The sequence below is a fragment of the Kogia breviceps genome, chromosome 18 (genome assembly GCF_026419965.1).
Source record: "Kogia breviceps isolate mKogBre1 chromosome 18, mKogBre1 haplotype 1, whole genome shotgun sequence".
Lineage (NCBI taxonomy): Eukaryota > Metazoa > Chordata > Mammalia > Artiodactyla > Physeteridae > Kogia > Kogia breviceps.
In genome coordinates, this window is record NC_081327.1 from 4,244,709 (window position 1) to 4,269,191 (window position 24,483).

Genomic DNA, 24,483 nt, shown 5'->3' on the forward strand with positions numbered 1-24,483 from the left:
GGTCACTACAGATGTGGGCATACACAAAAATGTACATAAAATGTTAGTAATATTATTACTATTTAAACCATTAAGGGAATTCCTTGGCAGTCCAGTGGTTAGGACTCCGCACTTTAATTACCGAACACCCAAGTTCAATCCCTGGTCATGGAACTAATACCCTGCAAGCCGAGCAGTGCAGCCAAAAAACCTTTACAATTTGAAAGAAAAAACAAAAAACATTAACAGGACAGTGTAGAAAAATTCAAGGCCATGGAATATATTTAAGATATCATTTCAACTGAAAAAGATATTTTATGTAGTAATAAAATCATGATGTCCTTTGTCAAACCATGCACTTGAACATTCATAAACTCTTGGATAAATATGTAAACACACAATTAATTGAAATGAGAGTTGTCTCTGGACATATTTTTGCATCATTTTTTTCCATCATAAATTTTATTCAATGAATTTCAGCATCTTTGGGACAATGAAAACATATCAGCTATAGTAAATGGTACTAACATGAAAAAATAGGATACTTTAACTCTGATCTCAATAGATACCTATATTCAAAAATATAACAATTTTATCCACTAAAATTGACATATGAAGGTATTAATAAATATAAAACAGGGTTAACAAGAACATTTCACCATACACCACAATCAAAAGAAAACACTTGATGCATTTCTCTGTAACTACCCTGGGGTGAAGGGGGCAGGCTAGGTCTGCTGCCTTTTGCCACAGTACGATGTGCTTGAGTAGATGCAACTAGAAGAAATAACAGGAAAAACAGAGAACAAGAGTGAGAAAAACAGAGAAAATGTGTCAGAGAGTTGGAACAGTTAACATTCACAAATCTGAGGAGATGGACAGCCAAAAAGTTAAAGGATGGAAAAAGATATTCCGTCCTAAAGAGAGCACAGGTGACTATATTATACCATACAAAATAAAGACAAAAACTGACATGAAACAAAGGATATTATATAATGATATAAGGTACAAATCACCAAGAAGATATAAAAATTATAAATACATATAACATTAGAGCTCCCCCCAAAATGAAGTAAACGTTAATAGAGATAAAGAGAGAAATAGCAGCACAATATTAGGATGAGACTTCAACACCCTAGTTTTACCTACAGATAGAAACAAAAAGAAGATCAATAAGGAAACAGAGGACTTAAACAATAATATAGGACAACTGTACCTAAGAGACATGTACAGAACACTCCACCCAATGACAGCAGAAAACACAACCTTCTAGAGCACACAAAAAACATTTTCCAGGAAAGACCACATCTTAGGCCACAAAACGAATCTTAACAAATTTAAGAAGGTTGAGATCATAAAAAGTATCTTCTCCAACCACAATGAAAAGATACTAGAAATAAAGAGCAGAAGGAAAACAGGAAAATCCCCCAAATGAGGAAATTAAACCAGCCCATTCTTAAAGAAGCAATGGGTCAAAGAAGAAATCACAAGGAAATTTTTAAAATATTTGAATGAGAATAGAAACACAACATACTAAAATTTATAACATGCAGTCAAAGCTGTATTAAAAACAAAAGTCAAGGACTTCCCTGGCAGTCTGGTGGTTAAGACTGTGCTTCCATTGTAGGGGGTGTGGGTTTGATCCCTTGACAGGGAACTAAGATCCCACGTGCTGCATGGCACAGCCTAAAGAAAAAAGTCTACAATGTTAAATGCTTACAACAAAAGCGGGAAAAGTGGGACCTCCCTGGCAGTCCAGTGGTTAATATTCCATGCTTCCACTGCAGGGGGCATGAGTTCAATCTCTGCAAGGGAAACTAAGATCCTGTATGGCGCACAGCATGGCCCAAAAAATAAAATAAAATAAAATATTTTTTAAAAAGGAAAAAATGTCTACACTGCTGTTCAAGAAAGTACTGAATGTCCTAGCTAGAGCCATCAGACAAGACAAAGAAATCAAAGATATGAAAATTGAAAAATAAGTTAAAATTGGTTTTTTTGCAGGTGACAAGGTTTTATATATACAAAAAAAAAAGATTCCACAAAAAACAACCACTTCAAAAGAAAACTTTACAAAAGTTGCAGCATAAAAACATCAGCACACAAAAGTCAGTTGCATTTCTATACACAATGAACAGTATCAAAAAAAATTAGAAAACAATGCTATTTACTATAGCATCAAAAGAGATAGAATACTTAGCCAAGGAGGTAAAAGACTCATACACTGAACATGGCTAAACGTTGCTAAAAGAAATCCATGGAGATACAAATAAATTAAAAGACGCCCTTGGGCTTCCCTGGTGGCGCAGTGGTTGAGAATCCGCCTGCCGATGCAGGGGACGCGGGCTCGTGCCCCGGTCCGGGAAGATCCCACATGCCGCGGAGCGGCTGGGCCCGTGAGCCATGGCCGCTGAGCCTGCGCGTCTGGAGCCTGTGCTCTGCAACGGGAGAGGCCACAACAGTGAGAGGCCCGCGTACCACAAAAAAAAAAAAAAAAAAAAAAAAAAAAGACGCCCTGTACACATGGACTGGAAGACTTAATGAATCTTAAAATGACAGTATTACCCAAAGTGTTCTATAAATGCAATAGAATCCCTATTAAAATTTCAATGGCAATTTTTGCAGTCATAGAAAAAATAATGCTAAAATTCATAGGGAATCTCAAGGGACCCCAAAGAGCCAAAACACTCTTGGAAAAGAAGATGGAGGCCATCATTTTTAGATTTCAAAACATATTACAAAGTAATCAAGATGATGTGGTACTGGCAGAAACACAGATAAATAAAACGATGGAGCAGATTAGAATATAAGAAATACTCCTTGTATATATGAAAAATGTATTGACACGGATGCCAAGACTGTACAACAGGGAAAGGAGAGTCTCAATAACAAATGGTGCTAAGAAACTAGATATCTACTAACAAAAGAATGAAGCTGGAACACTGCCTGTATCAAAGGTAGAAACTGTGTGTCAAAGGATGCAATCCAAAGAGTGTAAAGACAGTTTCTGAGGAATGGAGGTATGAAAGTGATTTAAAGAATTTCCAACTGTCAGAGATTTAGGCTGATTTCATAGTTGAAATTCAATGATGGACTAAAACACATTCTACCACTGACGTCTGTCTCTGAACTGACCATTTCCATTCCCTATTATTAAGATTTTGAAGTCAGCTGCATTAGTTTCAATTGCCTTAGGAAAAGCCAGAACAAATTTCTCCTAATTGGTCTGATATCCAGATCTTACCAGGTATTGCGCATATTAAGACCCAACTTCTACATGCAGCTTTTTTTTTTTTTTTTTTTTTTTTTGTGGTAGGCGGGCCTCTCACCGCTGTGGCCTCTCCCTTTGCGGAGCACAGGCTCTGGACGCGCAGGCTCAGCGGCCATGGCTCACGCGCCCAGCCGCTCCGCGGCACGTGGGATCTTCCCGGACCGGGGCACGAACCCGCGTCCCCTGCATCGGCAGGCGGACTCCCAACCACTGCGCCACCAGGGAAGCCCCCAGCTTTTTTTTATAACATCTTTATTGGAGTATAATTGCTTTACAATGGTGTGTTAGTTTCTGCTTTATAACAAAGTGAATCAGCTATATAGATATAGATATAGATATATCCCCATATCTCCTCCCTCTTGCGTCTCCCTCCCACCCTCCTACATGCAGCTTCTTTATCCTGGTTTATAGAGAGCGGACACTGCATCCACATGGGACTCCGAAACAATTCCTGCTGCCCAACAGCTCTGACTCCACGTCTCCAGTCCTGCCCAGGACCACGCCCAGTGGAAACCACTGGCTCTCATCATCCAGATCACTGGGTCACAGGGAAATGAAATCTAAATGGAGCCGACAGGGACTGAGGGAAGGCTTTTGATGACTGTGAAAGTACAAGTGTCAACCAGGATACTTCAGAGTCAGACAAGATTAGCGAGTCCAAAGAAGGGCATGTCAAAAAGAACAGACTGAGAATCAAATGAAAATATGACTTTACCTGAGAAACAGCCATTCCTGACTCCCTTTCTTTCCTCTCCCTCCTCTTCCGGGCTTCTTCCTCAGGCAACGTGAGTCTTTAGAGGACAATCTTGAAAGATGAAAACACGCTTAGAATCAAAAGACCCCATTCCTGTACCACAACCATAAACACAAGGAAGATGTCTCCATGTGAAACAGACGGTCCCCTGCTGCCCACTGTCCCAGGAGGGGCTCAGGACAGTAACTCCCACACAGAGACCAACAGGGAGTTTCCCACCCTCTCCTTCAGATCTCGCTCCCCTCCTGGTGAGGCCCTCACGTACACAGCAGCAGCGGGCACCTCGGCTGGACCCGGCGACCCCCTGCGGGTCACGGCCCAGCCCTGATCCATCCCCACGCAGAGCAGAGCCCCTCGGCCTCGGCCCCGATCTCAGCCCTCGGGAACGGGGGGACTCAGAGTCACGATGCTCCGTGACGGATCCAGGTTGGAATCGCCTCGGACACTTTACATACTATTGAGGTTGGACCTCACACCAACTATATGAAGGGAAATCTCTGGTCAGAGGGTACAAAACATGTATATACAAAACGCCTCACCGATCTAACGGGAAGCCTGGGTTGAGCAGCACTCAGAGCAGGCAGGCCCAGCACACCTAGCACTTTAGTTTTCTTTTGCAGCTTTACCGAGGCATAGGTGATAAATAACAATGCTGTACATGTGAGGCACACAATGTGATTATCTTACAGATGTATACGCTGGAATAATTATCACAATAAAGTAATTTACCCTTCCATCAACTCACAATTACCCATGTGTGTCTGTGTGGTAAGAACATTTAAGTTTTACTCTCTCAGCAAATTCCAACTATATAGTAACACAGTATTAACTACAGTCAGCATACTGTACATCAGATGTCCGTGCTGTACTTATTCATTTCACAGCTGAACTATTTGTAACCTTTGGCCAACATCTCCCCAACTGCCCTACCACCCAAGTCCTCATAACAACCTTTATACTCTATGGCTCTATGAGTTTGACATTTCTAGTTTCCATATAAAATGTGTGTCTTCTTCAACCAAAATTATGTCAGAAATAATAACAGTAATGCCAGAATGTCATAATAATTTACGGCTGATATAAATTTCTATATATACTCATTTGTCAACAGACATTTTGGTTCTTTCTACATCTAGACTGTTGGGAATAATGCAATAATGCTCATTGGAGTGCAAATATTTTCTTCACTGGAATGATTTTGTTTCCTTTGGGTATCTAGTCACAGGTGGGTTTCACAGATTGTGTGCCTGTTCTTTGTTTAATTTATAGAGGAAACTCCATATCGCTTTCACTAAGAGCTGAACCAATTACATTCCCACCAACAAAGCATAAGGGCTCCCTGTTCTCTATGCCGTGTGTGTGCGCGCGCGTGTGTGTGTGCGCGCACATGTTTTGTTGAGACAGGTAGGGAGAGGACAGTAGAAGAAGCAATACTGGCCTGGGAGCAAGAAAGCAGCAGCTACATTTTCCCAAGGATGTGCCTCTGGACTTCACCTGCTATAAAATACCAGAAAACATTCCAAACTCTAATAAATCATGCCTGATGGCAAAATACATATGAGCCACCCAAGGAACCACCAGACACAAAACACCACATTTTTATTCACAGTGGCCACAGACCAAACACTGATCTCATAAAGCTACATATAAAAGAAAGACGTTTCCAGTGATGCACATGCCCCAATGAGAACCTGTAACCAAGAAGGACCCTATGGGGACTTCCCAGAACAGAGCCCCCCCCCCCCGATGCTCTCTGCCTGCCTTTTGTCTGTAGAAAACTTCAGTCAAAGAAAAAATTTAATCATAGAAGTGAGAAAATGCAGAAAGAAAGGAAAACAGTCAAGCAAGACAAAATAAGAATACTTTAGCCATTAAACAACGTCAAGGACCTCTAGCTCCTCCTCAAGGACTATACAAAACATTCTGAGCCCTGTCCTTTGAGCTGTTTTGCAGATACTGAAACCCTCACCAGGTGAAAAAAGTTAACTGTATGCTGCCCATAAGGACGTAGACCCCAGACGGGTTAGAACCAGGTTGATGATGTTGACTCCCACTTACCTCACCAAGCCATCAGAAGAATGTCCATGAGCTGATCACGCACCCCACAATGCCCCTCCCTCATCCTGTCTTTAAAAGTCTTTGGGGCTTCCCTGGTGGCGCAGTGGTTAAGAATCCTCCTGCCTCGGAATTCCCTGGTGGTCCAGCAGTTAAGACTGCACTCCCAACGCAGGGGACCCAGGTTCAATCCCTGGCCAGGGAACTAGATCCCGCGTGCAGCAACTAAAGACCCAGCACAGCCAAATAAATAAATAAATAAATAAAAATTAAAAAAAAAAAAAGAATCCGCCTGCCAATACAGGGGACACGGGTTTGAGCCCTGGTCTGGGAAGATCCCACATGCTGTGGAGCAACTAAGCCCGTGCACCACAACTACTGAGACTGTGCTCTAGAGCCTGTGAGCCACAACTACTGAGCCCGTGAGCCACAACTACTGAAGCCCGTGCACCTAGAGCCCGTGCTCTGCAACAAGAGAAGCCACTGCAATGAGAAGTCCACGCGCCACAATGAAGAGTAGCCCCCGCTCGCCGCAACCAGAGAAAAGCCCGTGCACAGCAACAAAGACCCAACACGGCAACAAATAAAATAAATAAAATTTAAAAATTAAATAATAAGTAAATAAATAAATAAAAGGGCACAGCCCCTCCTCAGGGTTTAAAAAAAAAAAAATTTCCCTGAAAGCTTTCAGGGAGTTCAGGCCTTTTAAGCACAAGCTACCTGGACTCCTTGCCTGGCACGCTGCAATAAACGCTGCACTCTCCTTCACCACAGCCTGGTGTCAATAAATTGGCTTTACTGCACGCAAGCGAGGGGACCCAAGTCTGGTTCGGTAACAAACCCAACGTCTTCCAGGAAAACATTCCAAATTCTCTTCTGTATCTTTCACAGTGGATCTGAAACTTTCTTCATTTGCAATCCCAAATACTAAATAACACTGAAGTATCCTGAATCTCTCCTGTGACAGTGGGCAAATGATCTCTGCAATTTTCCCTACATTACTACTCTAAAAATTGCATGATAATTCTTAACCTCCGTAACACCCACGTCACCCATGGAAAGATGCTGTGGGGCACCCTCTTGAGTCATCACCTGAGGACAAGGCACCCGTCTTCCTGCACCCAAAGGTCCCCGTGCACTCAGCTCAGGCCACACTTTTAACCACAATGGAGGAAAATGTTTCTCTTTGCCTAAATCCACTGCCTTCATTCCTCCTCAGGTAGGATCATGAAATACCCGATTAAACCAATGCATGGAGAAACCTCAGTGTCAGCAGCCAGGTCCCAGGGAGCCTGAGCTAAGACACGGTGGCACCGCAAACCATGCAACGCACCCCACAGCTACCCGTAAACCCAATTCCAGGTGCTCCAGCCAGAACCGAAACACCCTTTGCCAGCAGTTCCACACACCCCTCGATCCCACAAGGGACAAATGCAAATACCATTCATTGGACTCATCTTGAAGCTCCCACTTGCTGCCATATCCCTCCTGCAGACCACTATAGGCTCCCCTCTACTTCCCCATTTTTCTACCTCTTCTCCTTACACTCATGGGAAAACAGGGCTAAAAGGCATAAGGACTGCTCAGCAAAGGAGTTGCAACAGGAATATTCACAAGCTACCTCCCAAAGGACACTGGGCATTCACTTGACCTTCAGTATGAAGGTCAAAAATTGGCCCCTAGGATTCTTGCCTCCTGTTCTCCACACTGACAGGCAGCTGTCTGAGGGGGCGCTCCTTCATGCCGCGTTAGGCTCCAGACTTCTGCCCCCGCTTAGTGCAGTGAAATCACTGTCCCTGACTCTGAGCAGACGACCTGCTGTTAAATCAAGGCTCCCGTCCAAGGTGGCAACTGGTCATGGATGTGCACAGCCTGGAACACTGGGGGCTACAGCGGAGCAGTGACACAGCACACTGAACACGGGGGCACCTCAGCACACTGCATGAGGACACCAGTTCTGTATGGCTTTTTAGGACTCCCTACATCTTTTGGCTCTTATTTTGAGTTACTAAGTAGCCACATGGGGTGAGGATCAATTACAGTTGAAATATTCAAAACAAACATGGGAACCATCCTCATCACCGACCCTGTTCACCCGGTCTTCCCTGAGGATTATTTAGCCCAACCCACAGTCTTAGCATCTAAACACATCCCCAGAGTGAGACGCTGCAGCCATCCTCCAAGGAAGAGAAACACTGTACTCCTTCAATGGAGGAAAAACAAGAAAGACTCCAAACCAATAGAAAATGGCATTTCTTGGGAGGGAGGGGGATGGGATGAACTGGGAGACTGGGATTGACATATATACACTAATATGTATAAAATAGATAACTAATAAGAACCTGCTGTGTAAGAAATACATAAATAAAATAAAATTTTAAAAAAAGAAAATGGCATTTCTGATGACGCTGATTGATACGGAGGCAATAAAACCTGGTCAGCGTGACAGAGGTTGTCAGGAGGGGATGGAGAGACCTCTCTGAGCCTAATCCTGAAGGAGCACAAAGGGCCTGAGCCGCTGGGATTTAAAGGCCGAAGGTAAGAACGGGAACTCAGATTTGAGAGAGAAATGGTTTGGGCGTGGGAACTCCAAAAGGGGAATGTGACTGGGGTAAAGTGAACCATGGGAAGAGGGCCAGCTCCCCGGATGAGGCAGGAGACACTAGCGGGGCCCTGAGGATGATACAGGATGTGTAGCCACAGTGAGGAGTTCAGATTTTGTCCTGAGGACAAGTAAGAGCCAGCGGAGGTCTGAGTGCCAGAATTGATATAGACTCTCTTCAAATTTACACTTAACGCAGAAAAATACATCTGACTATGGTCACTTCCACTCTGACCCTATGTTCTTGTCTCCATTCTAGCATTTTGCTTTTGTTTTTCATTCTGGGAAGACAGGGACCCATTCAAAATTCTAAATAGAACTGAACACTCCTCTCTAAAAAGAACTGCCACACACAGACACATACACAATTTGGCCAATCATTTCAGGGCTCAGAGTTACCCAGGCTGAGAGTTTCTGGTCTAGTCTCTCATCTCCATGTTACAAGTGGGCTCCCTGAGGCCCAAAGGGGAGACACGTATGAGAAAGTCCAGGTCGAGTGAACAGAATTGGACGGAACTGAATTCTGAGGTGGGATCCAGAAGGGCCAGTGGGCAGAGTCTGTCCTTATCATCCTTCCAACCTAAAACACCAGGACCATCTTTCATTTGCCTCAGCAAAGGAACCTTCTGTTTCAAGGTCTGATCTGGTACCAAGCATTTAATTCTTCTTTTGCAGAAGACTGCACTAAAATCTTTTAAACATGAAGATTTGCAAAAATATACCACTGGTGAAAACACTGGAAAGAGGTTAGAAATCAGCTCTGAGCAAACTTCATCATGAATAGAGGGGCTCTGATGGAAGAAGGTTCCAAGTCACTACACCCAATCCTTCAATATTTGTAGAGAACAGTTAAGAGGGACCTGAGAGAAGCATCTTCCTATCACTTCATAGCTCACTATCTTAACAGATCAAATACAATGGAAAAAAACTGAATATTAGACTAACTGGTTAAACTAGGTTATGACTGTTAATATAAAAGATGATTGACATCTTAACATCATCTTAACTCACCCTAACAGTCTAAAATTATTTACTAGTTACCAAAGAACTTTTCCAATACACAAGACAAAGAGGAGACAGGAGGCAGGCCTCAAACAAACCTTAAACACATTTTAAAAAGAAGTATTTTGTGAATTTTTTTAAAAATTCTGGTGTGAAAGTTAAAAAAACTGAGAATATATCATATTTAGAAAAGAATCACGAGTTGGTTATACAAGACCACCAAAGCTTATTTCAGAAGTTTACAATTACTTACAGAGAAGTAGAAATTTAATGCACCAAGATTTATTCCAAGTTACAAAAAGAATTAAATGTAAAATAAAAGAAAAAAATTTTTTTAAAAGAGAAAAAAGTGAATCCATTAGAAAAAAACTCACTTTTAATGTTCCTTCAAAGAAGCACCATGCAGGAAACAGTCAGTCATTTCTTGCCCCACTTCTCTTCCCTGTGCTCTATCTAATGCCAGGAAAAGGAAAGGGGTGACCCACAGCTGTCTTGAGTCAAGTCACTGCCCCCTGGCTGAATAGGGACTGGAGATGGAAGTTATCTTCTGATACCAATAACTGCAAAATGCGCAAACGTTGTAAGAAAGTTTACAACTCTCACGCTCATCTGTATAATGTAAGCAAACACATTTTAAATTTACTACATTCTGAAACCACAGATCATACACCACAGCTTAGTCATTCACATCCAAACAACTCACCACCCACCTGGATCCAGTTTCCGCTCTACCTGCACTACTAGGTGTTTCCATTTCATTCTGTTTGTCTCCCTACATCATCTGTCTGTGTTTCTCTCTCTCTCTTTTTTTTTTTTTTTTTTTTTTTTTTTTTTTTTTTTTTTGCGGTACGCGGGCCTCTCACTGCTGTGGCCTCTCCCGTTGCGGAGCGCAGGCTCCGCGGCACGTGGGATCCTCCCGGACCGGGGCACGAACCCGCGTCCCCCCGCATCGGCAGGCGGACCCTCAACCACTGCGCCACCAGGGAAGCCCTGTGTTTCTCTTTTTGCTCCCCTCCGCTCTCCTGCTGTTCCTGCCCTCCTCCCTATTTCCTCCCTCACAGCTGGCCCGCCCCACTCTGCGACCTGTCCCCCCTCTTGATGCTCTTTCTTCCCCCACCTCTGCTCCCTCTCTGCCCTCCGGGTTACACCCCTTCTGTCTCTGACACACTCCCTCCCTCCTCACTCGCCGGCACCCCAGATGGCTATGGTTCCTTGGTGTTCTTCCTTCCTCTGCTGTTCTCTCCCCCAGCACCTTGATGCTCTGAAGGCCATGGTCCCACCTCATTTACCCTCTCCCCCCGCTCTCTGTGTGAAGGGCCTCATCACTGTTGCCTCCGTTCCCGCCGCTGAATCAGGGCCCCTCTATCTATGTTTTCCTCTAATCTGTGGAAATCCGTCTGTATAACTCACTTCTTTACTTTAGCCACCTGTTATTTGCAAGGCTTAGTCTCTTTCATTTGATTGTCTCTTTACAAGTCCCTAAGCCAATCCTCTACGTCTCCATTGGTTCTCCCTCATTATTTTCTCACTCGGTTTTTCTATTCATCTCTCAGTCGCTCTCTGTCTCAGCTTCGCCTGGTCCCCCTCGCCCACGTATTTACAGGGTTGGCGACTGAAAAAGATACCCGCCTACCGGAAAAACACATTTTCCAGCGGGGAGAACGAAGAACACTGGGTGTCACACGGCTGGCCAAGTCACCTCCCCCTACGCGGGGTGAGGGGAAGGGCTGACTACGAAGGAGAGGCCTGCGGAGCTGATGGACCGGCCTGATGAGACGGGAGGACAGAGGGGCTGGGAGGGAGGGAGGGGGCTCTCGTGAGAAGGGCGGGCTCTCTAGAACCCCAGGACCTGGGAGAGGACGCGAGCTCTCCCGGAGCGGGGCGACCGGCGCTGCCCTCCAGGGGCCGAGGGGGCGAGGCTGCGCAGTCGCGGATCCACCTCGCGGAAGAGGGCTTTACAGGGGGAGAGCGGAGGCAGTAAAGGGTTTTATGAAGGAAAAAGCGAAAGGCGGTGTCTACCTGGACCTAAGGCAGAAAAACCAAGGGCTCCGGGACCCACCTCAGAGCGATTTCAAACCCAAAGGAAAACACCAGACCGGTGACGGCGACGTCTGGATTCATTGGGGGCAGAAGGCCGGGTGCCGGCATTTTAGGTCCGTAGTGACTCCCAAGACGCTGAGAGTAGAGTATGGTGGACAAAGCAGCATAAATTTACACTACAAAGGAAAAACTTACCTCCTGGAGCGCGAGCTTCACGCCGAGCCCTCTGCTTCTGGTTCCGTAAGAAACTGCGCACGCGCAGAGTTAGAGACAGGGCTTCCGGGGACGGGAACTGAGTGGAGCGCGACCGCGAGGGGTGGGGCAAGGGAGCTGACGTCATCGCGGAGATCGCCAGGGGCGTAGTAAGGGGCTGAGGTATAGTTACTTCCCGGCGCTTTGAAAGTGCCGCTTTTAGGTTGCTATCTAGAAGCTTTATGGTAAAAGCTTTACAGATGTGTGGGCCACTGATGTCGTAAAACTAACGTTTCCTCCTAACAAGTTGAAACGGCTTCAATAAAAAGCTGTTTTTCCCAGCAGTTTGCTCGCATGCCCCGTTCCGGAGGCTCAAGCAATTCAGAGGTTGGGAATGTGGGTCTCCAAGTGGTAGCTGTGGGGCAGTGGTCGGATCTGGGAACATTTCCTGCAGTTAGAGTTAATTGAAGCAGTTTGAGGAAACATAAAGCTAGGTTTGTCTCTGTATTACAAACTAGAATGAGAAATACAAAATTCTCCCTAGGTAGAATGGTGCATTTCATACTGACACCGTACAGAACAACTTTTCTATTCCTCATTCATCCAGGAGACCAAACTCAACACTGCTCAGTTCCAGAGACTCAGGGACAAAACCTGGGGTCTGAGACTGGAGAAGTAAGGCGTGTGATAATGTTACTCACTAACAATTGTTTTGAAAAAGCAATACATTTTAAAAAATTGTTATAAATTGCATTGTTCTTGCTTTCGGCTAAAGTGTTTTATTTGCCTTTTTAAACCACCTCCCCTCCTCCCCCAGTTTTATTGAGATGTACTTGACATACATCACTGTATAAGTTTAAGTTGTACAGCATAATGTTCTTACATATACTGAAATAATTACCAAAATAAGGCTAGTGAGTATCCCATCATCTCAAATACGTGCAATAAAAAGACAAAAAATACATATATTTCTGTTTATTAGAACTGCATTATTGGTACTTCCCTGGTGGTCCAGTGGTGAAGAATCCGCCTTACAAGGCAGGGGACGTCGGTTTGATTCCTGGTCAGGGATCTAAGATCCCACTTGCCGCGGGGCAACTAAGCCCACGCGCCACAACTACTGAGCTGGTGCACTTCAACTAGAGAGCGTGCATGCCGCAAACTACAGAGGCCACACGCCCTGGAGCCTTCGCACCACAACTAGAGAAGAGAAAACAACCCACACGCCACAACTAGAGAGATGCCTGCGTGCTGCACCGAAGAGCCCGCGCGCCGTGATGAAAGATCCTGCAAACCTCAACGAAGATCCTGAGTGCCGCAACTAAGACCGGACGCAGCCAAAAATAAATAATAAAATAAATAAATAAATAAATCTTTTTTAAAAAACTGCATTATTCATTAAAATACCTGCTCTATTCCACACTTGTGGGGTTTTTTTTTGTTGTTGTTGTTGTTTTAGCAACACTCCCAAGGGGATGTGGGATCTTAGTTCCCTGACAAGGGATCAAACCCAAGCCCCCTGCACTGGAAGTGTGGAGTCTTAACCACTGGACTGCCAGGGAAATCCTATTCCACACTTTTGAGAGTTACCTTTAAATATCTTTCAGAAAAACTTGTTTATGAAATTATAGTTAAGTATATAGTAACTAAACAATGTAATTTCAAACTGACTATATGTTCATTATGAGGGTAATTAGAAAGTTTCATTTTCTATATTCAAATTGTAATATATTTTAGCTCTTTGGTTTTTTATTTCGAAAAGTTCTATCAAGTGTGGATAAAAGAGCCTATAAAATATACAGCCTTTAGAAGACATTTGGAATTATTTCCATCTAAAGAATAATCAAGTTGCAATATTTTTAAGGGTATTTAGTAAGGAGAATGTCCTGGTGTAGCATATATATAAATACAAGATGATATATCACATTTTAAAAGTTGCCGTGACTCAAATTTTGTGAACTCTATTAGGTAGATTACTCTGTATTATACAATATTTCTAACTAGCCATGTTGGCAAAAAAGCCATTTCAGCATGGACTTCCATGATTCCAAGCAAAGAAATGAGTCGATAGTGGAACTTTTCATTAAACACGGAAGAATAGAGGAGAAGCCAATTATAGGGGAAAGTCATTTTTTGAATGGAGAGTTTTGTTGCAGGAAAAGAAATACATTCACAAGGGAAAAAAAACCCCCTAAATTTCCTAAATCACAAGAAGATTTTGATATGTCTCCCTGTATTTCATTATGAAACAGATGCAAACAATTCAAAAATGTAAAAAACACAAGGATATAGTTTGAGACACACACACACACACAAACCCTGTCCTAGAAAATTAAAAAACACACGTTTTTGCGTTCAGATGGAATGACTGAAATATTTACCACTGTCAAACTTAGGTAGGGACAGGTTTTATTCCAAATGATTATTACAATATAGAGAACGTTCCAGCCATAAAATCTGTAAAGCCTTAAAACTCAGACCAGACAAGAACTTTTGTTTTACACCAAGAGGTCAACAAGTGGGAAAACTCCCATATGGTGGAGAGGATGACCAGGTAGCATGAGCTTACATACCTGGGGGATGTTTTACACTAAAGTCACCTATGCTTGGTTGAGTTGCTGCAGCGCTGTTTTTCTGGATTACAATGCTTAAAAGGGGTTCAAAACATAGGCCCCTTGGGAGAGGAGAAAAGCGTTAAGTAAATTTTGATTAAATCATGGTAAATGCCATTACATCCAGAGGTAACTGAAGGCAAACAATAAGGCAATGGATGGAAATTCGGGGGATTCTCATCTGGCTGGTTTCTATGTAAACAAGGGGGCTATCACGAGTCTTACTGAGATTAACGGGAAGTGTACTTCTTAGCAAATAAACCGTTTCCTTCCACGCAAAAGAAGAAAGGGGGGTCTTTAACCTTCAATATTTTCCAGAGTTACAGTCTTGAAGTCTAACATTGTCTCTAAATAATATGATATCAAGCAAAATTCAAAAAATAAATACACGTTATATTGAAAAATGGAATATTAGAGATTTAAACCAATGATGATAATAAAAAACTTGCCCAGGAACCTCAGCATTTGAGTTTGGATGGTATTGAAGGACCCAGTATGCCCATTGCGGCTCTGTTGTGTCTGTCCCTGTCACGTGCAAGAGAAATCATTAAGTGTTGAAAGATGTTGCTCTAAATCATCAAGTCAGAGGTCTGTGAACTATAAACTGAACAAAACCCTAGAGGTTATTTTAAGACCAAAATTGTTATAACTCTATTTCTGTTCTGTAGGTGAGTTCATTTGTACACTTTTTTTTAGATTCCACATATAAGCGATATCAAATGATATTTGTCTTTCTCTGTCTGACTTCACTCAGTATGATCATCTCTAGGTCCATCCCCGTTGCTTGCTGCAACTAGCATTATTTCATTCTTTTTATGGCCGAGTAATATTCCATTGTATACAAGTACCACATCTTCCTTATCCATTCCTCTGTTGATGGACACTTAGGTTGCTTCCATGTCCTGCCTGTTGTAAATAGTGCTGCAATGAACACTGGGGTGCATGTGTCTTTTCGAATTATGGTGTTTCAACATTGTTTTTCTAGAAGTCCCTGGGCAAGGTACCACTGCTGGGGAGGGGATGCTTTCCTCCCTCCACAGAGCACCTCCTGGTCTGTGCTGGGCCGGTTCTAGGCACGGGAACTGGCTTCAAAGTTTCACCACATGCTGCCTAAGCCCGCCGGAGCACTTTAAAGAATTTTCACCATCATCTTCAGTCAATATCACACCCTTTACACATGAGAAGGTGGAGTACCTCCCCCAACCCCGGCTGTCACCACAACAAAGAGACATCAGTAAATGAAACTAATAAAAATACGGTAATATATGAAGGAAAACAAAAAACAAAAATCAGCCCGCCTCAGGCTCCTCCAAGTCAAGCAACAGTGAGTTCCCAGGAGCCAGATGGCAAGTGTAGCAGCTCATGACCAAGACTCCCCCTTGTCTCTGGTGGAGCTGCACCAAGGGAGGGGGGAAAGAACACATTTATTTTACATATGGATGGAGAAAGTGATAAGTTATGGACAGGAAAGTTTCCTATGAGAGTTCAAATAATAAATAAACTTCTGTATTCCCACAGAACTCTCCAAAGAGGGGAGAGTTTCTCAAACACTATTAATAAGGAGGCTTCCCCTCAGCCCTTCTGAGATCTGACCTGTGTTCACACGTCAGTACATCCCCAAAGATTTCACCTCACTGTCTACAGCCTAGGGCTCTTTCTCTTGCTACAAAGTGGGTAAAATATTCAAATGAGAAGCAGAAATTCCTCCACGTAGGAAAAAAGAAACATGATTTGCTGTGGCTTTTCCTGAAAACTAGTTCTTTGTTCACCAGAGGACTGAGGACATTACCCAGGGGTCTAGAAAAATATTTCAAAAATTCACCCACTGCTTGCCTCCTTCTCAATACACGGGGAACAGTATAATATGCAGAAATGAAGCTCTTTTCCTAGAACTCCTAAATCGACAGCACATGGGTAGAAAACAGGGAACTGGGGAGGTTAAACGTTTGCCATTGAGCTTTATAAATAAACTGCGTTCATTTGCAGAAGACATCTGACTATTGTCTCTCTTACTCTCACCCCCCCCCCCATTCCTGCCTCCATCCTAGCATTTTTGTTTTTCTTTTTCAGTTTTGAGGACTGAGACCCATTTTCAATACTAAGTACAGTTAGAGACTCTCTCCAAAAAGAACTGCCACACACAGAAACACAGCCAACCTGGCCAATCATTTCAGGCGTCAGTGTTGCCCAAACAGAGTTTCTGCTCTAGTCTCTCATCTCCATGTTACAAGTGGGCTCCCTGAGGCCCAGAGGGGAGACATTTCTGAAGAGGTCTAAATTGAGCGAATGGAACCGTGTGTGATGGAATTCTGAAAAGGTGACCTGAGGGGCCAGTGGACAGAGTTCGTCCTTATTTCCCCCTCTCGTTTAGAACACCATCTTTCATGCACTTCAGCAATGGAAACTTCTCGTTCAAGAACTGATCGCACTGATTACCAAGCTTGAATGGCATTCCAGGAGCTTAGGCTTCCCACTGAGGGATACAGGGAGAAGGGGAGGTTTGTATGGGGAGGCGTGAAGGCCTCTTACAGGGAACAAATGGGGGTGTGGGCAGATCCAAGACAAGGAGATAGAGATGGGCTGTTGCACTGTCCAGCCGAGAGAAGACGAAGTCCTGCAGAACATGGGTGCAATGACGACAGAAAGAATTCTGGTAATTCTTCTCCAGAAAAATCACAGTAACATAATTTAAAAATACAGAATAGGGCTTCCCTGGTGGCGCAGTGGTTGGGAGTCCGCCTGCCGATGCAGGAGACGCGGGTTCATGCCCTGGTCCGGGAGGATCCCACGTGCCGCGGAGCGGCTGGGCCCGTGAGCCGTGGCCGCTGCGCCTGCGCGTCCGGAGCCTGTGCTCCGCAACGGGAGAGGCCACAGTGGTGACAGGCCCGCGTACCACAAAAAAAAAAAAAAAAAAAAAAAAAAAAACAGAATAGCAAAACATAGCTGAAAACCTTCTTAGGGGGTCAGCTTAGAAAGAAACTATGAGCAGACTTCTTCATCACGAATACAGGGCCTCTGATGGAAGAAGGTACCGAGTCAATCCAGTGCTTCCTTCATCATTTGCCGAGGACACTTAAGAGGGACCTGATGGAAACATCATCTCACATCTCGCCGTTTCAACAGATCACAGAAAAAGGAGGAAAATGGAATCGAAGGGAACTGGTTAAACTAGCTTTTGAAGGTTAATATAAAAGATATTTGACATCTTTGCCAAGTACTCATCCAAATGGACTAAAGTTATTTATTACTTACTGAAGGACTTTTCCAAGATCTCAGATACAGAGGAGGAAGCACACAAATGTCAAAAATTTTTCATGGGAAATAATTTGTGAATTACATTAAGTCTACAATTTCTGGTGTCAGGAATTCACTGGCGGTGCAGTGGTTAGGACTCTGCGCTTTCACTGCCAAGGGAGCCGGTTCAAACCCCGGTCGGGGAACAAAGATCCCGGAAGCCATGCGGGTGGTCAAAGAAAACATTAAAATAAAAAAATAAAAATGCTGGTGTCAAAGATTTAAATAATTGAGAATCTATCAAATGTAGAAGAGAACGACATGAGTTAACTATAGACGGCCACCAAAGCTAAGTTCAGAAGTCAGTAATTATTTATAGAAAAGTAGAAATTGGACATATTAAGATTTATTTCAAACTCCAAATAATTAACTGTAAAAAAGAAAAAAAAAGTAAATCCAGTCCAAAAGAACTCCCAAGAGTTATAACATTTCTTTAAAGAGGCACCTTGTGGTGATAGGCATTTCTTTCCCCACTTGTCCTCTCCCCTGTCCTCTACCCCATGTCAGGAAAAAGAAACAGGGTGACCGACGACTGTCTGAGTCAAGTCACCGCCCCCGGGCTGAATAGGAATTACAAAAGGGTATTATCTTCTGAAACAAATGATTATTAAATGCACAAACCTTATAGACAGTTTTGCAATTGTCATCCTCATCTGTATAACTAACCTAAGGCAAAAAAATTGAAATTTATTAGATTCTGAAGCCACAAATCAATTTATCACAAATTAATCATCCATATCCAAATGCACCACCCACCTGAATCCAGTTTCGCCCGCTAAATACACGACTATGTATTTCCATTTCATTCTGTTTATCTCCCTATTTCTTTCTCTTTCTTTTTGTTCCGCTCTGCTCCTGCCCTCCTATTTCGACCCTCACACGTCACGCCTGCTCTACAACTTGTTTCCCCTCTTATTGCTCTTTCCTCTCAATCTTTTTTTGTTTGTTTGCGGTACGCGGGCCTCTCACTGTCGCGGCCTCTCCCGTTGCGGAGCACAGGCTCCGGACGCGCAGGCTCAGCGGCCACGGCTCACGGGCCCAGCCGCTCGGCGGCACGTGGGATCCTCCCGGACCGGGGCGCGAACCCGCGTCCCCTGCATCGGCAGGCGGATTCCCAACCGCTGCGCCACCAGGGAAGCCCCTCCCCTCAATCTTTGATTGCCTTAAATCTCTATGTCTTTCTGCCTTTCTTCCCCCATCTCTGCTCCCTCTGTGCCTTTGGGGGTGCACCCCTTCTCTTCCTGTGATGCTCACTTCCACCCCATTCTCCGGCACCCCAGGTGGCTATGCATCCTTCCTGCTCGCTCTCTTCCTCTGCCCCTTCCGATCACTAGCTTTCCTGCTTCTCTCCCAGCATCACGATGCCCTGCAGGCCAAGTTTCCAACTCCTTTATCCTTGCCCCCCGACGCTCTGTGCGAAGCGCCTCACCACTGTTGCTTCCCCCCCATCACTGACTTAAGACTCCTCTCCCTGTGTTACTCTCCTACCCCTGCAGATCCTGTTTTAATTACTTTTTTTTTTAATTTTAGAGAACTGTGACTTTAAAGGCTAAATTTCTTTTATGTTACTGTCTCTTTGCAAGATCCTCAGCCATCATCTATATGCTCATCGGTTTTCCCACATTCTTCTCGCCTCCGTTTTCCTCTTTCTCAGTCCTTCTGTGTCTCTGCTTCTCCCGATCCCCCTCGCCTACCTATTTGCAAGGATGCGACTGAAAAAGATGTCTGCCTACCGGAAGAGCACATTTTCCAATTGCGCTGAAGACAGAACAACAATGGCTGTCACACGGCCGGCCCAGGTCACCTCCACAACGGGACAAGGGCAAGGGCTGACTACGAAGGGGGGGCCTGCAGAGGAGAAGGATTGGCCACAGGAAGACGCGAGGGGCTGGAAGGGTGGAGGGGGCGTGGCGGGCTCTCCAGAATCCCAGGACCAGGGAGAGGACGCGGCCTCTCCGGGAGCGGGGAAGCCAGCACTGCCCTCCAGGGGCGGAGAGGTCGAGGCTGGGGTGGGGTGGGGGGTGGGGGGTAGATGTAGTAAAGGGTATTTACTTATTTATGCAGCACACGGGATCTTCGTTGCCACGTGCGGGATCTTCCTTGCTGCCTGCGAGATCTTCGTTGCAGCATGCAAGGTCTTTAGTTGCAGAATGCAGGGAACTTTAGTGGTGGCATGCGAATGTGGGATCAAGTTCCCTGACCAGGGATGGAACCCAAGCCCCTTGCTTTGGGAGCACGGAGCCTTAGCCACTGGATCACCAGGGAAGTCCTGGTAAAGGGTTTCAAGCAAGAAAATGTTGAAAGGCGGCTCCCACGTGGACGAAAGGCAGAAAAGCCAAGGGCAGGGACCAGCTTCAGGGTGAATTTAAACCCAAAGGAAAACATACACGACCTGGAACGGACCTGCAGGTGATGTCTGGATTTACTTGTATCCCGGATGCTGGGATACAGGGTCGAGCCTTCCCCAAGACCCTGAGGACAGAATAAGGGGGACCACGCAGCACAGACTTACAGAAAAGGAGACTGTTAAGTGTGAACTTCACCCCGTGTGCTCCAATTCCGGTTTCAGAGGAAAGTGTGGGCGAAGAGAAGCAGGGCTGGGCGGGGTGGGGTGGGGTGCAGGGGGGGTGCGAGTAGGGAGCACAGGTCAGTGCAAGGAGGGCTGTAGGGCTAACCCGGGGAAGGTGCTTCCCTGGACCTTGACCTGTTTGTTACTATCTGACAGTTTTTGGTGTTTTTTAAAAAAATTATTTATTTTTGGCTGCGTTGGGTCTTCGTTGCTGCGCGCGGGCTTTCTCTAGTTACGGCGAGCGGGGGCTACTCTTCGTTGCAGTGCACAGGCTTCTCTTCGCGGTGGCTTCTCTTGTTGTGGAGCACGGGCTCTAGGTGCATGGGCTTCAGTAGTTGCAGCACGCGGGCTCAGCAGTTGTGGCTCGCGGGCTCTAGAGCACAGGCTCAGTAGTTGTGGCTCATGGGGCTTAGTTGCCCAATGGCATGTGGGATCGTCCCAGACCAGGGCTCGAACCCGTGTCCCCTGCATTGGCAGGCGGATTCTTAACCACTGCGCCACCAGGGAAGTCCTCTGTGACAGTTTTATGGTAAAAGCTTAAAATTTTGTGGGCCACTTACGTGGGAAGCTGTTTCTGCGAGATGAAAACGTTTCAAAAAACCTGTTTTGCCAGCAGGTTGCTCCCATATCCTGCTAGCAAGGAGAAAGCAATTCAGAGGCCTGGCAACTTGGGTCTCCAAATGGTTGCTGTGGGGCGGTGGATTCAGAAATATTTCCGGCACTGGGCGTTTCTCTGTATTACAAAGTAGAATAACAAATACAAAAGTCTCCCTAAGTAGTAAGTGCTACTTCTTACTCACACCCTAAAGAACAACAGCTTTTCCATTTTCTCTTCACATTCAAGCAGGAGGCCAAACGCAACACTCTGCTCAATTCCAGAGACTCAGGGACAAGACCTAGCATCTGAGGCTGGAGGTCTAAGGCATGCAAAGTTTATCTCCTTATCATAGAATTAAGCTGGTGAGGACTTCCCTGGTGGCACAGTGGTTAAGAATCCACCTGCCAATGCAGGGAACATGGGTTCGAGCCCTGGTCCAGGAAGATCCCACACTTCGTGGAGCAACTTAGGCCCGTGCGCCACAACTACTGAGCCTGAGCTCTAGAGCCCACGAGCCGCAACTACGGAGCCCATGTGCTGCAAATACTGAAGCCTCCGCACCTAGAGCCAATGCTCTGCAACAAGAAGCCACAGCAATGAGAAGCCCGCACACCGCAACAAAGAGTAGCCCCTGCTCGCTGCAACTAGAGAAAGCCTGCGTGCATCTACGAAGACCCAATGCAGCCAATAAATAAATAAAGGCTCAACTTAAAAAAAAAAAAAAAAAAAAGCTGGTGAGACATGAGCTACTCTTTTTTTTAGACTTTTTTTTTTATGTGAACCATTTTTATACCTCCTTTTTTTTTTGCGGTCCGCGGGCCTCTCACTGTTGTGGCATCTCCCATTGTGGAGCACAGGCTCCAGACGCACAGGCTCAGCGGCCATGGCTCATGGGCCCAGCCGCTCTGCGGCATGTGGGATCCTCCCGGACTGGGGCACGAACCCGTGTCCCCTGCATCGGCAGGCGGACTCTCAACCACTGTGCCACCAGGGAAGCCCTATGTGAACCATTTTTAAGTCTTTACTGAGTTTGTTACAATATTCCTTGTTTTGTTTTGATTTTTTCACCACGAGGCATGTGGGATCTTAGCTCCCCAACCAGGGATCAAACCCACACCCCCTGCATTGGAAGGTGAAGTCTTAAACACTGGACCAGCAGGGAAGTCCCTAAGCTACTCTTTATTGATGTGATGAAGGGTCTTTTGTTTTCTGTTACTTGGGAAAGAGAAAGACATGTGACTTGTCATTTGCATTGGGCATGGAGACAGTATACACATGTGGATGAACTGGACATTATGTTCAATCTTTTCCAATGCGGACATACCTGCCGGTAAGTCTTCATGTAATCCTGCAGAGGACCAATTGAGGATGTATCGAATCTAAATGAGTATACAATAACTGACCTGAATTATCCAATAACTACTCTTTCTTTCACATCAAGAAATGTGGGGAAATACAATTACGAACAAAACCAAAACGTAAGACCAATAAATTTCCTCCACCTCGGTAATATGGAAAGGAAACAGCTTTACTACTGAATAATCATTACTCATGATTACAACACACAACCTGCTTCGTATCCTGATTCAGCCACTTGCTGGGATGGAACTGAATGAGTCTTTAAACCTGTCTTTGTCCTAAATTCCTTCATTTCTGAAATGAGGAAAAGTCCCTTTTCCAGAGATGAAAATTCAGTTAAGTTACTATGCATAACGCATTAATAACAGTGACTTGTATTTGAAGTGTAATATGAAAGACAATAGAAATAGAAATTAAGATCACTTATTAAAGGGGACTTCCCTGGTGGCGCAGTGGTTAAGAATCCACGTTCCCAATGCAGGGGGCCCAGGTTGGATCCCTGGTCAGGTAACTGGATCCCACAGGCATGCCGCAACTAAGAGTTCACATGCCACAACTCAGGAGCCCGCCTTCCGCAAATAAGACCCAGCACAACCAAATAAATAAATTAATTTTTTTAAAGATCACTTATCAAAGAATCTATATTATTTTGGTTAGTAACAAAGTCTAAGTGGAGCGTAATGGGTTATCAGTTGTCATGCTAAAAATAGCACAAATTGCCGGGCGCGGTGGCGCGCGCCTGTAGTCCCAGCTACTCGGGAGGCTGAGGCAGGAGGATCCCTTGAGCCCAGGAGTTCTGGGCTGTAGTGCGCTATGCCGATCGGGTGTCCGCACTAAGTTCCGCATCCATATGGTGACCTCCCGGGAGCGGGGGACCACCAGGTTGCCTAAGGAGGGGTGAACCGGCCCAGGTCGGAAACGGAGCAGGTCAAAACTCCCGTGCTGATCAGTAGTGGGATGGCGCCTGTGAATAGCCACTGCACTCCAGCCTGGGCAACATAGCGAGACCCCGTCTCTTAGAAAAAAAAAAAAAAAAAAAAATAGCACAAATCTTATTTTCTCGGCAAGGAGCTCTGCCTCTGAATGTCAATACATCACTGGGAAATGGAAGAATGGCTTCCAGGCATTTGGCAATGGAGACTGTCTCCTTGTTACAAACTATTGTTGGACTCTTGGGGTCTACCTCATTAATCCTTTTGGTTTCACCGTGTGCTTCCTAAACTCCACACATACTGGATTTTGAAAACCTGACCACAGCCAACTTCCACCTTAAAAGATTGCAGTTTACCCTCATGACGTTCCAGAATGAACTAAAGTCCTAAAGGCTTCCATGGAATTAAAGTCCTAAAGGAACTCTCTTCATATTTACAGCGCCTCTACTTTCTACCTCTCACTGAGTTATGTTCATTTTCATTTCACAGGGATCCTAGAACAACCCACTGATTTAGAGAGCCTTTGGTTTAAAACAAGGGAAACACGTGCGGAAAGAAAAAAGTAATGCTAAGAAAAAACTGTATTCAAAAAAACTTTTTTTCTGGAATTCCCTGGCAGTCCAGAGGTTAGGACTCCGCTCTTTCAATGCAGGGACCGGGTTCGATACCTGGAGAAGGAACCAAGGTCCCCTAAGCTGCGTGGTGCAGCCAGTATATATATATATATATATATATCTTACAGTAGAAAATTAACCATGTAAGACCGCATTGCTTAATACCACAATTTGAAATTGAGATTTTAAGAGCCTATCGATAATTGCTCTTCTACTAAATTGCCTTCCAAACACCCATTTTTATTAATCTAGGATAAAAATACCTTAGGCAATTTAATATTTTATAAGCAGTTTCGACAACCATATTGCACAATGAGATGAATGTGCTGCAAACAGAAAATGTAATAAATTATTATAAAGAAAAGTGGTGTTCCTTATCAAGAAATCAGGAGTTTTAAGAGCAAATATTCACTGTTTTGTCAAACAGACTCCATTTTTCAGTGTTTGATTACTGACACCTTTTAATCTTCAGGACAACATCTTCCCATTCGGCCTCAGCAAGCTGATAAAAAAAGCCTGAATGGGCTTCCCTGGTGGCGCAGTGGTTGAGAGTCCGCCTGCCGATGCGGGGGACGCGGGTTCGTGCCCGGGTCCGGGAGGATCCCACGTG

The 24,483-nt window shown here is 44.8% G+C and overlaps 3 protein-coding genes across 5 annotated transcripts in view; 2 read left to right on the forward strand and 1 right to left on the reverse strand.

Moving 5' to 3' along the window:
• The window catches only part of LOC131744634 (zinc finger protein 665-like), a 34,954-nt gene extending 23,009 nt beyond the window's left edge, over positions 1-11,945 (reverse strand). For both annotated transcript variants that reach the window (XM_067018804.1, XM_067018803.1), the window contains exons 1-2: positions 11,899-11,945; positions 3,966-4,055 (exon numbers count right to left, since the gene is read on the reverse strand). In XM_067018804.1, the coding sequence (XP_066874905.1) occupies positions 3,966-3,980 (15 nt within the window). In that variant the 5' untranslated portion in view covers positions 3,981-4,055; positions 11,899-11,945. The remainder of the gene's footprint in view (positions 1-3,965; positions 4,056-11,898) is intronic.
• LOC131744510 (zinc finger protein 665-like) overlaps positions 1-24,483 on the forward strand; it is a 341,106-nt gene that overhangs the window by 121,567 nt on the left and 195,056 nt on the right. The gene's annotated exons all lie outside the window — the stretch shown is intronic.
• LOC131744559 (zinc finger protein 836-like) overlaps positions 1-24,483 on the forward strand; it is a 383,402-nt gene that overhangs the window by 91,028 nt on the left and 267,891 nt on the right. The window lies entirely within an intron of this gene.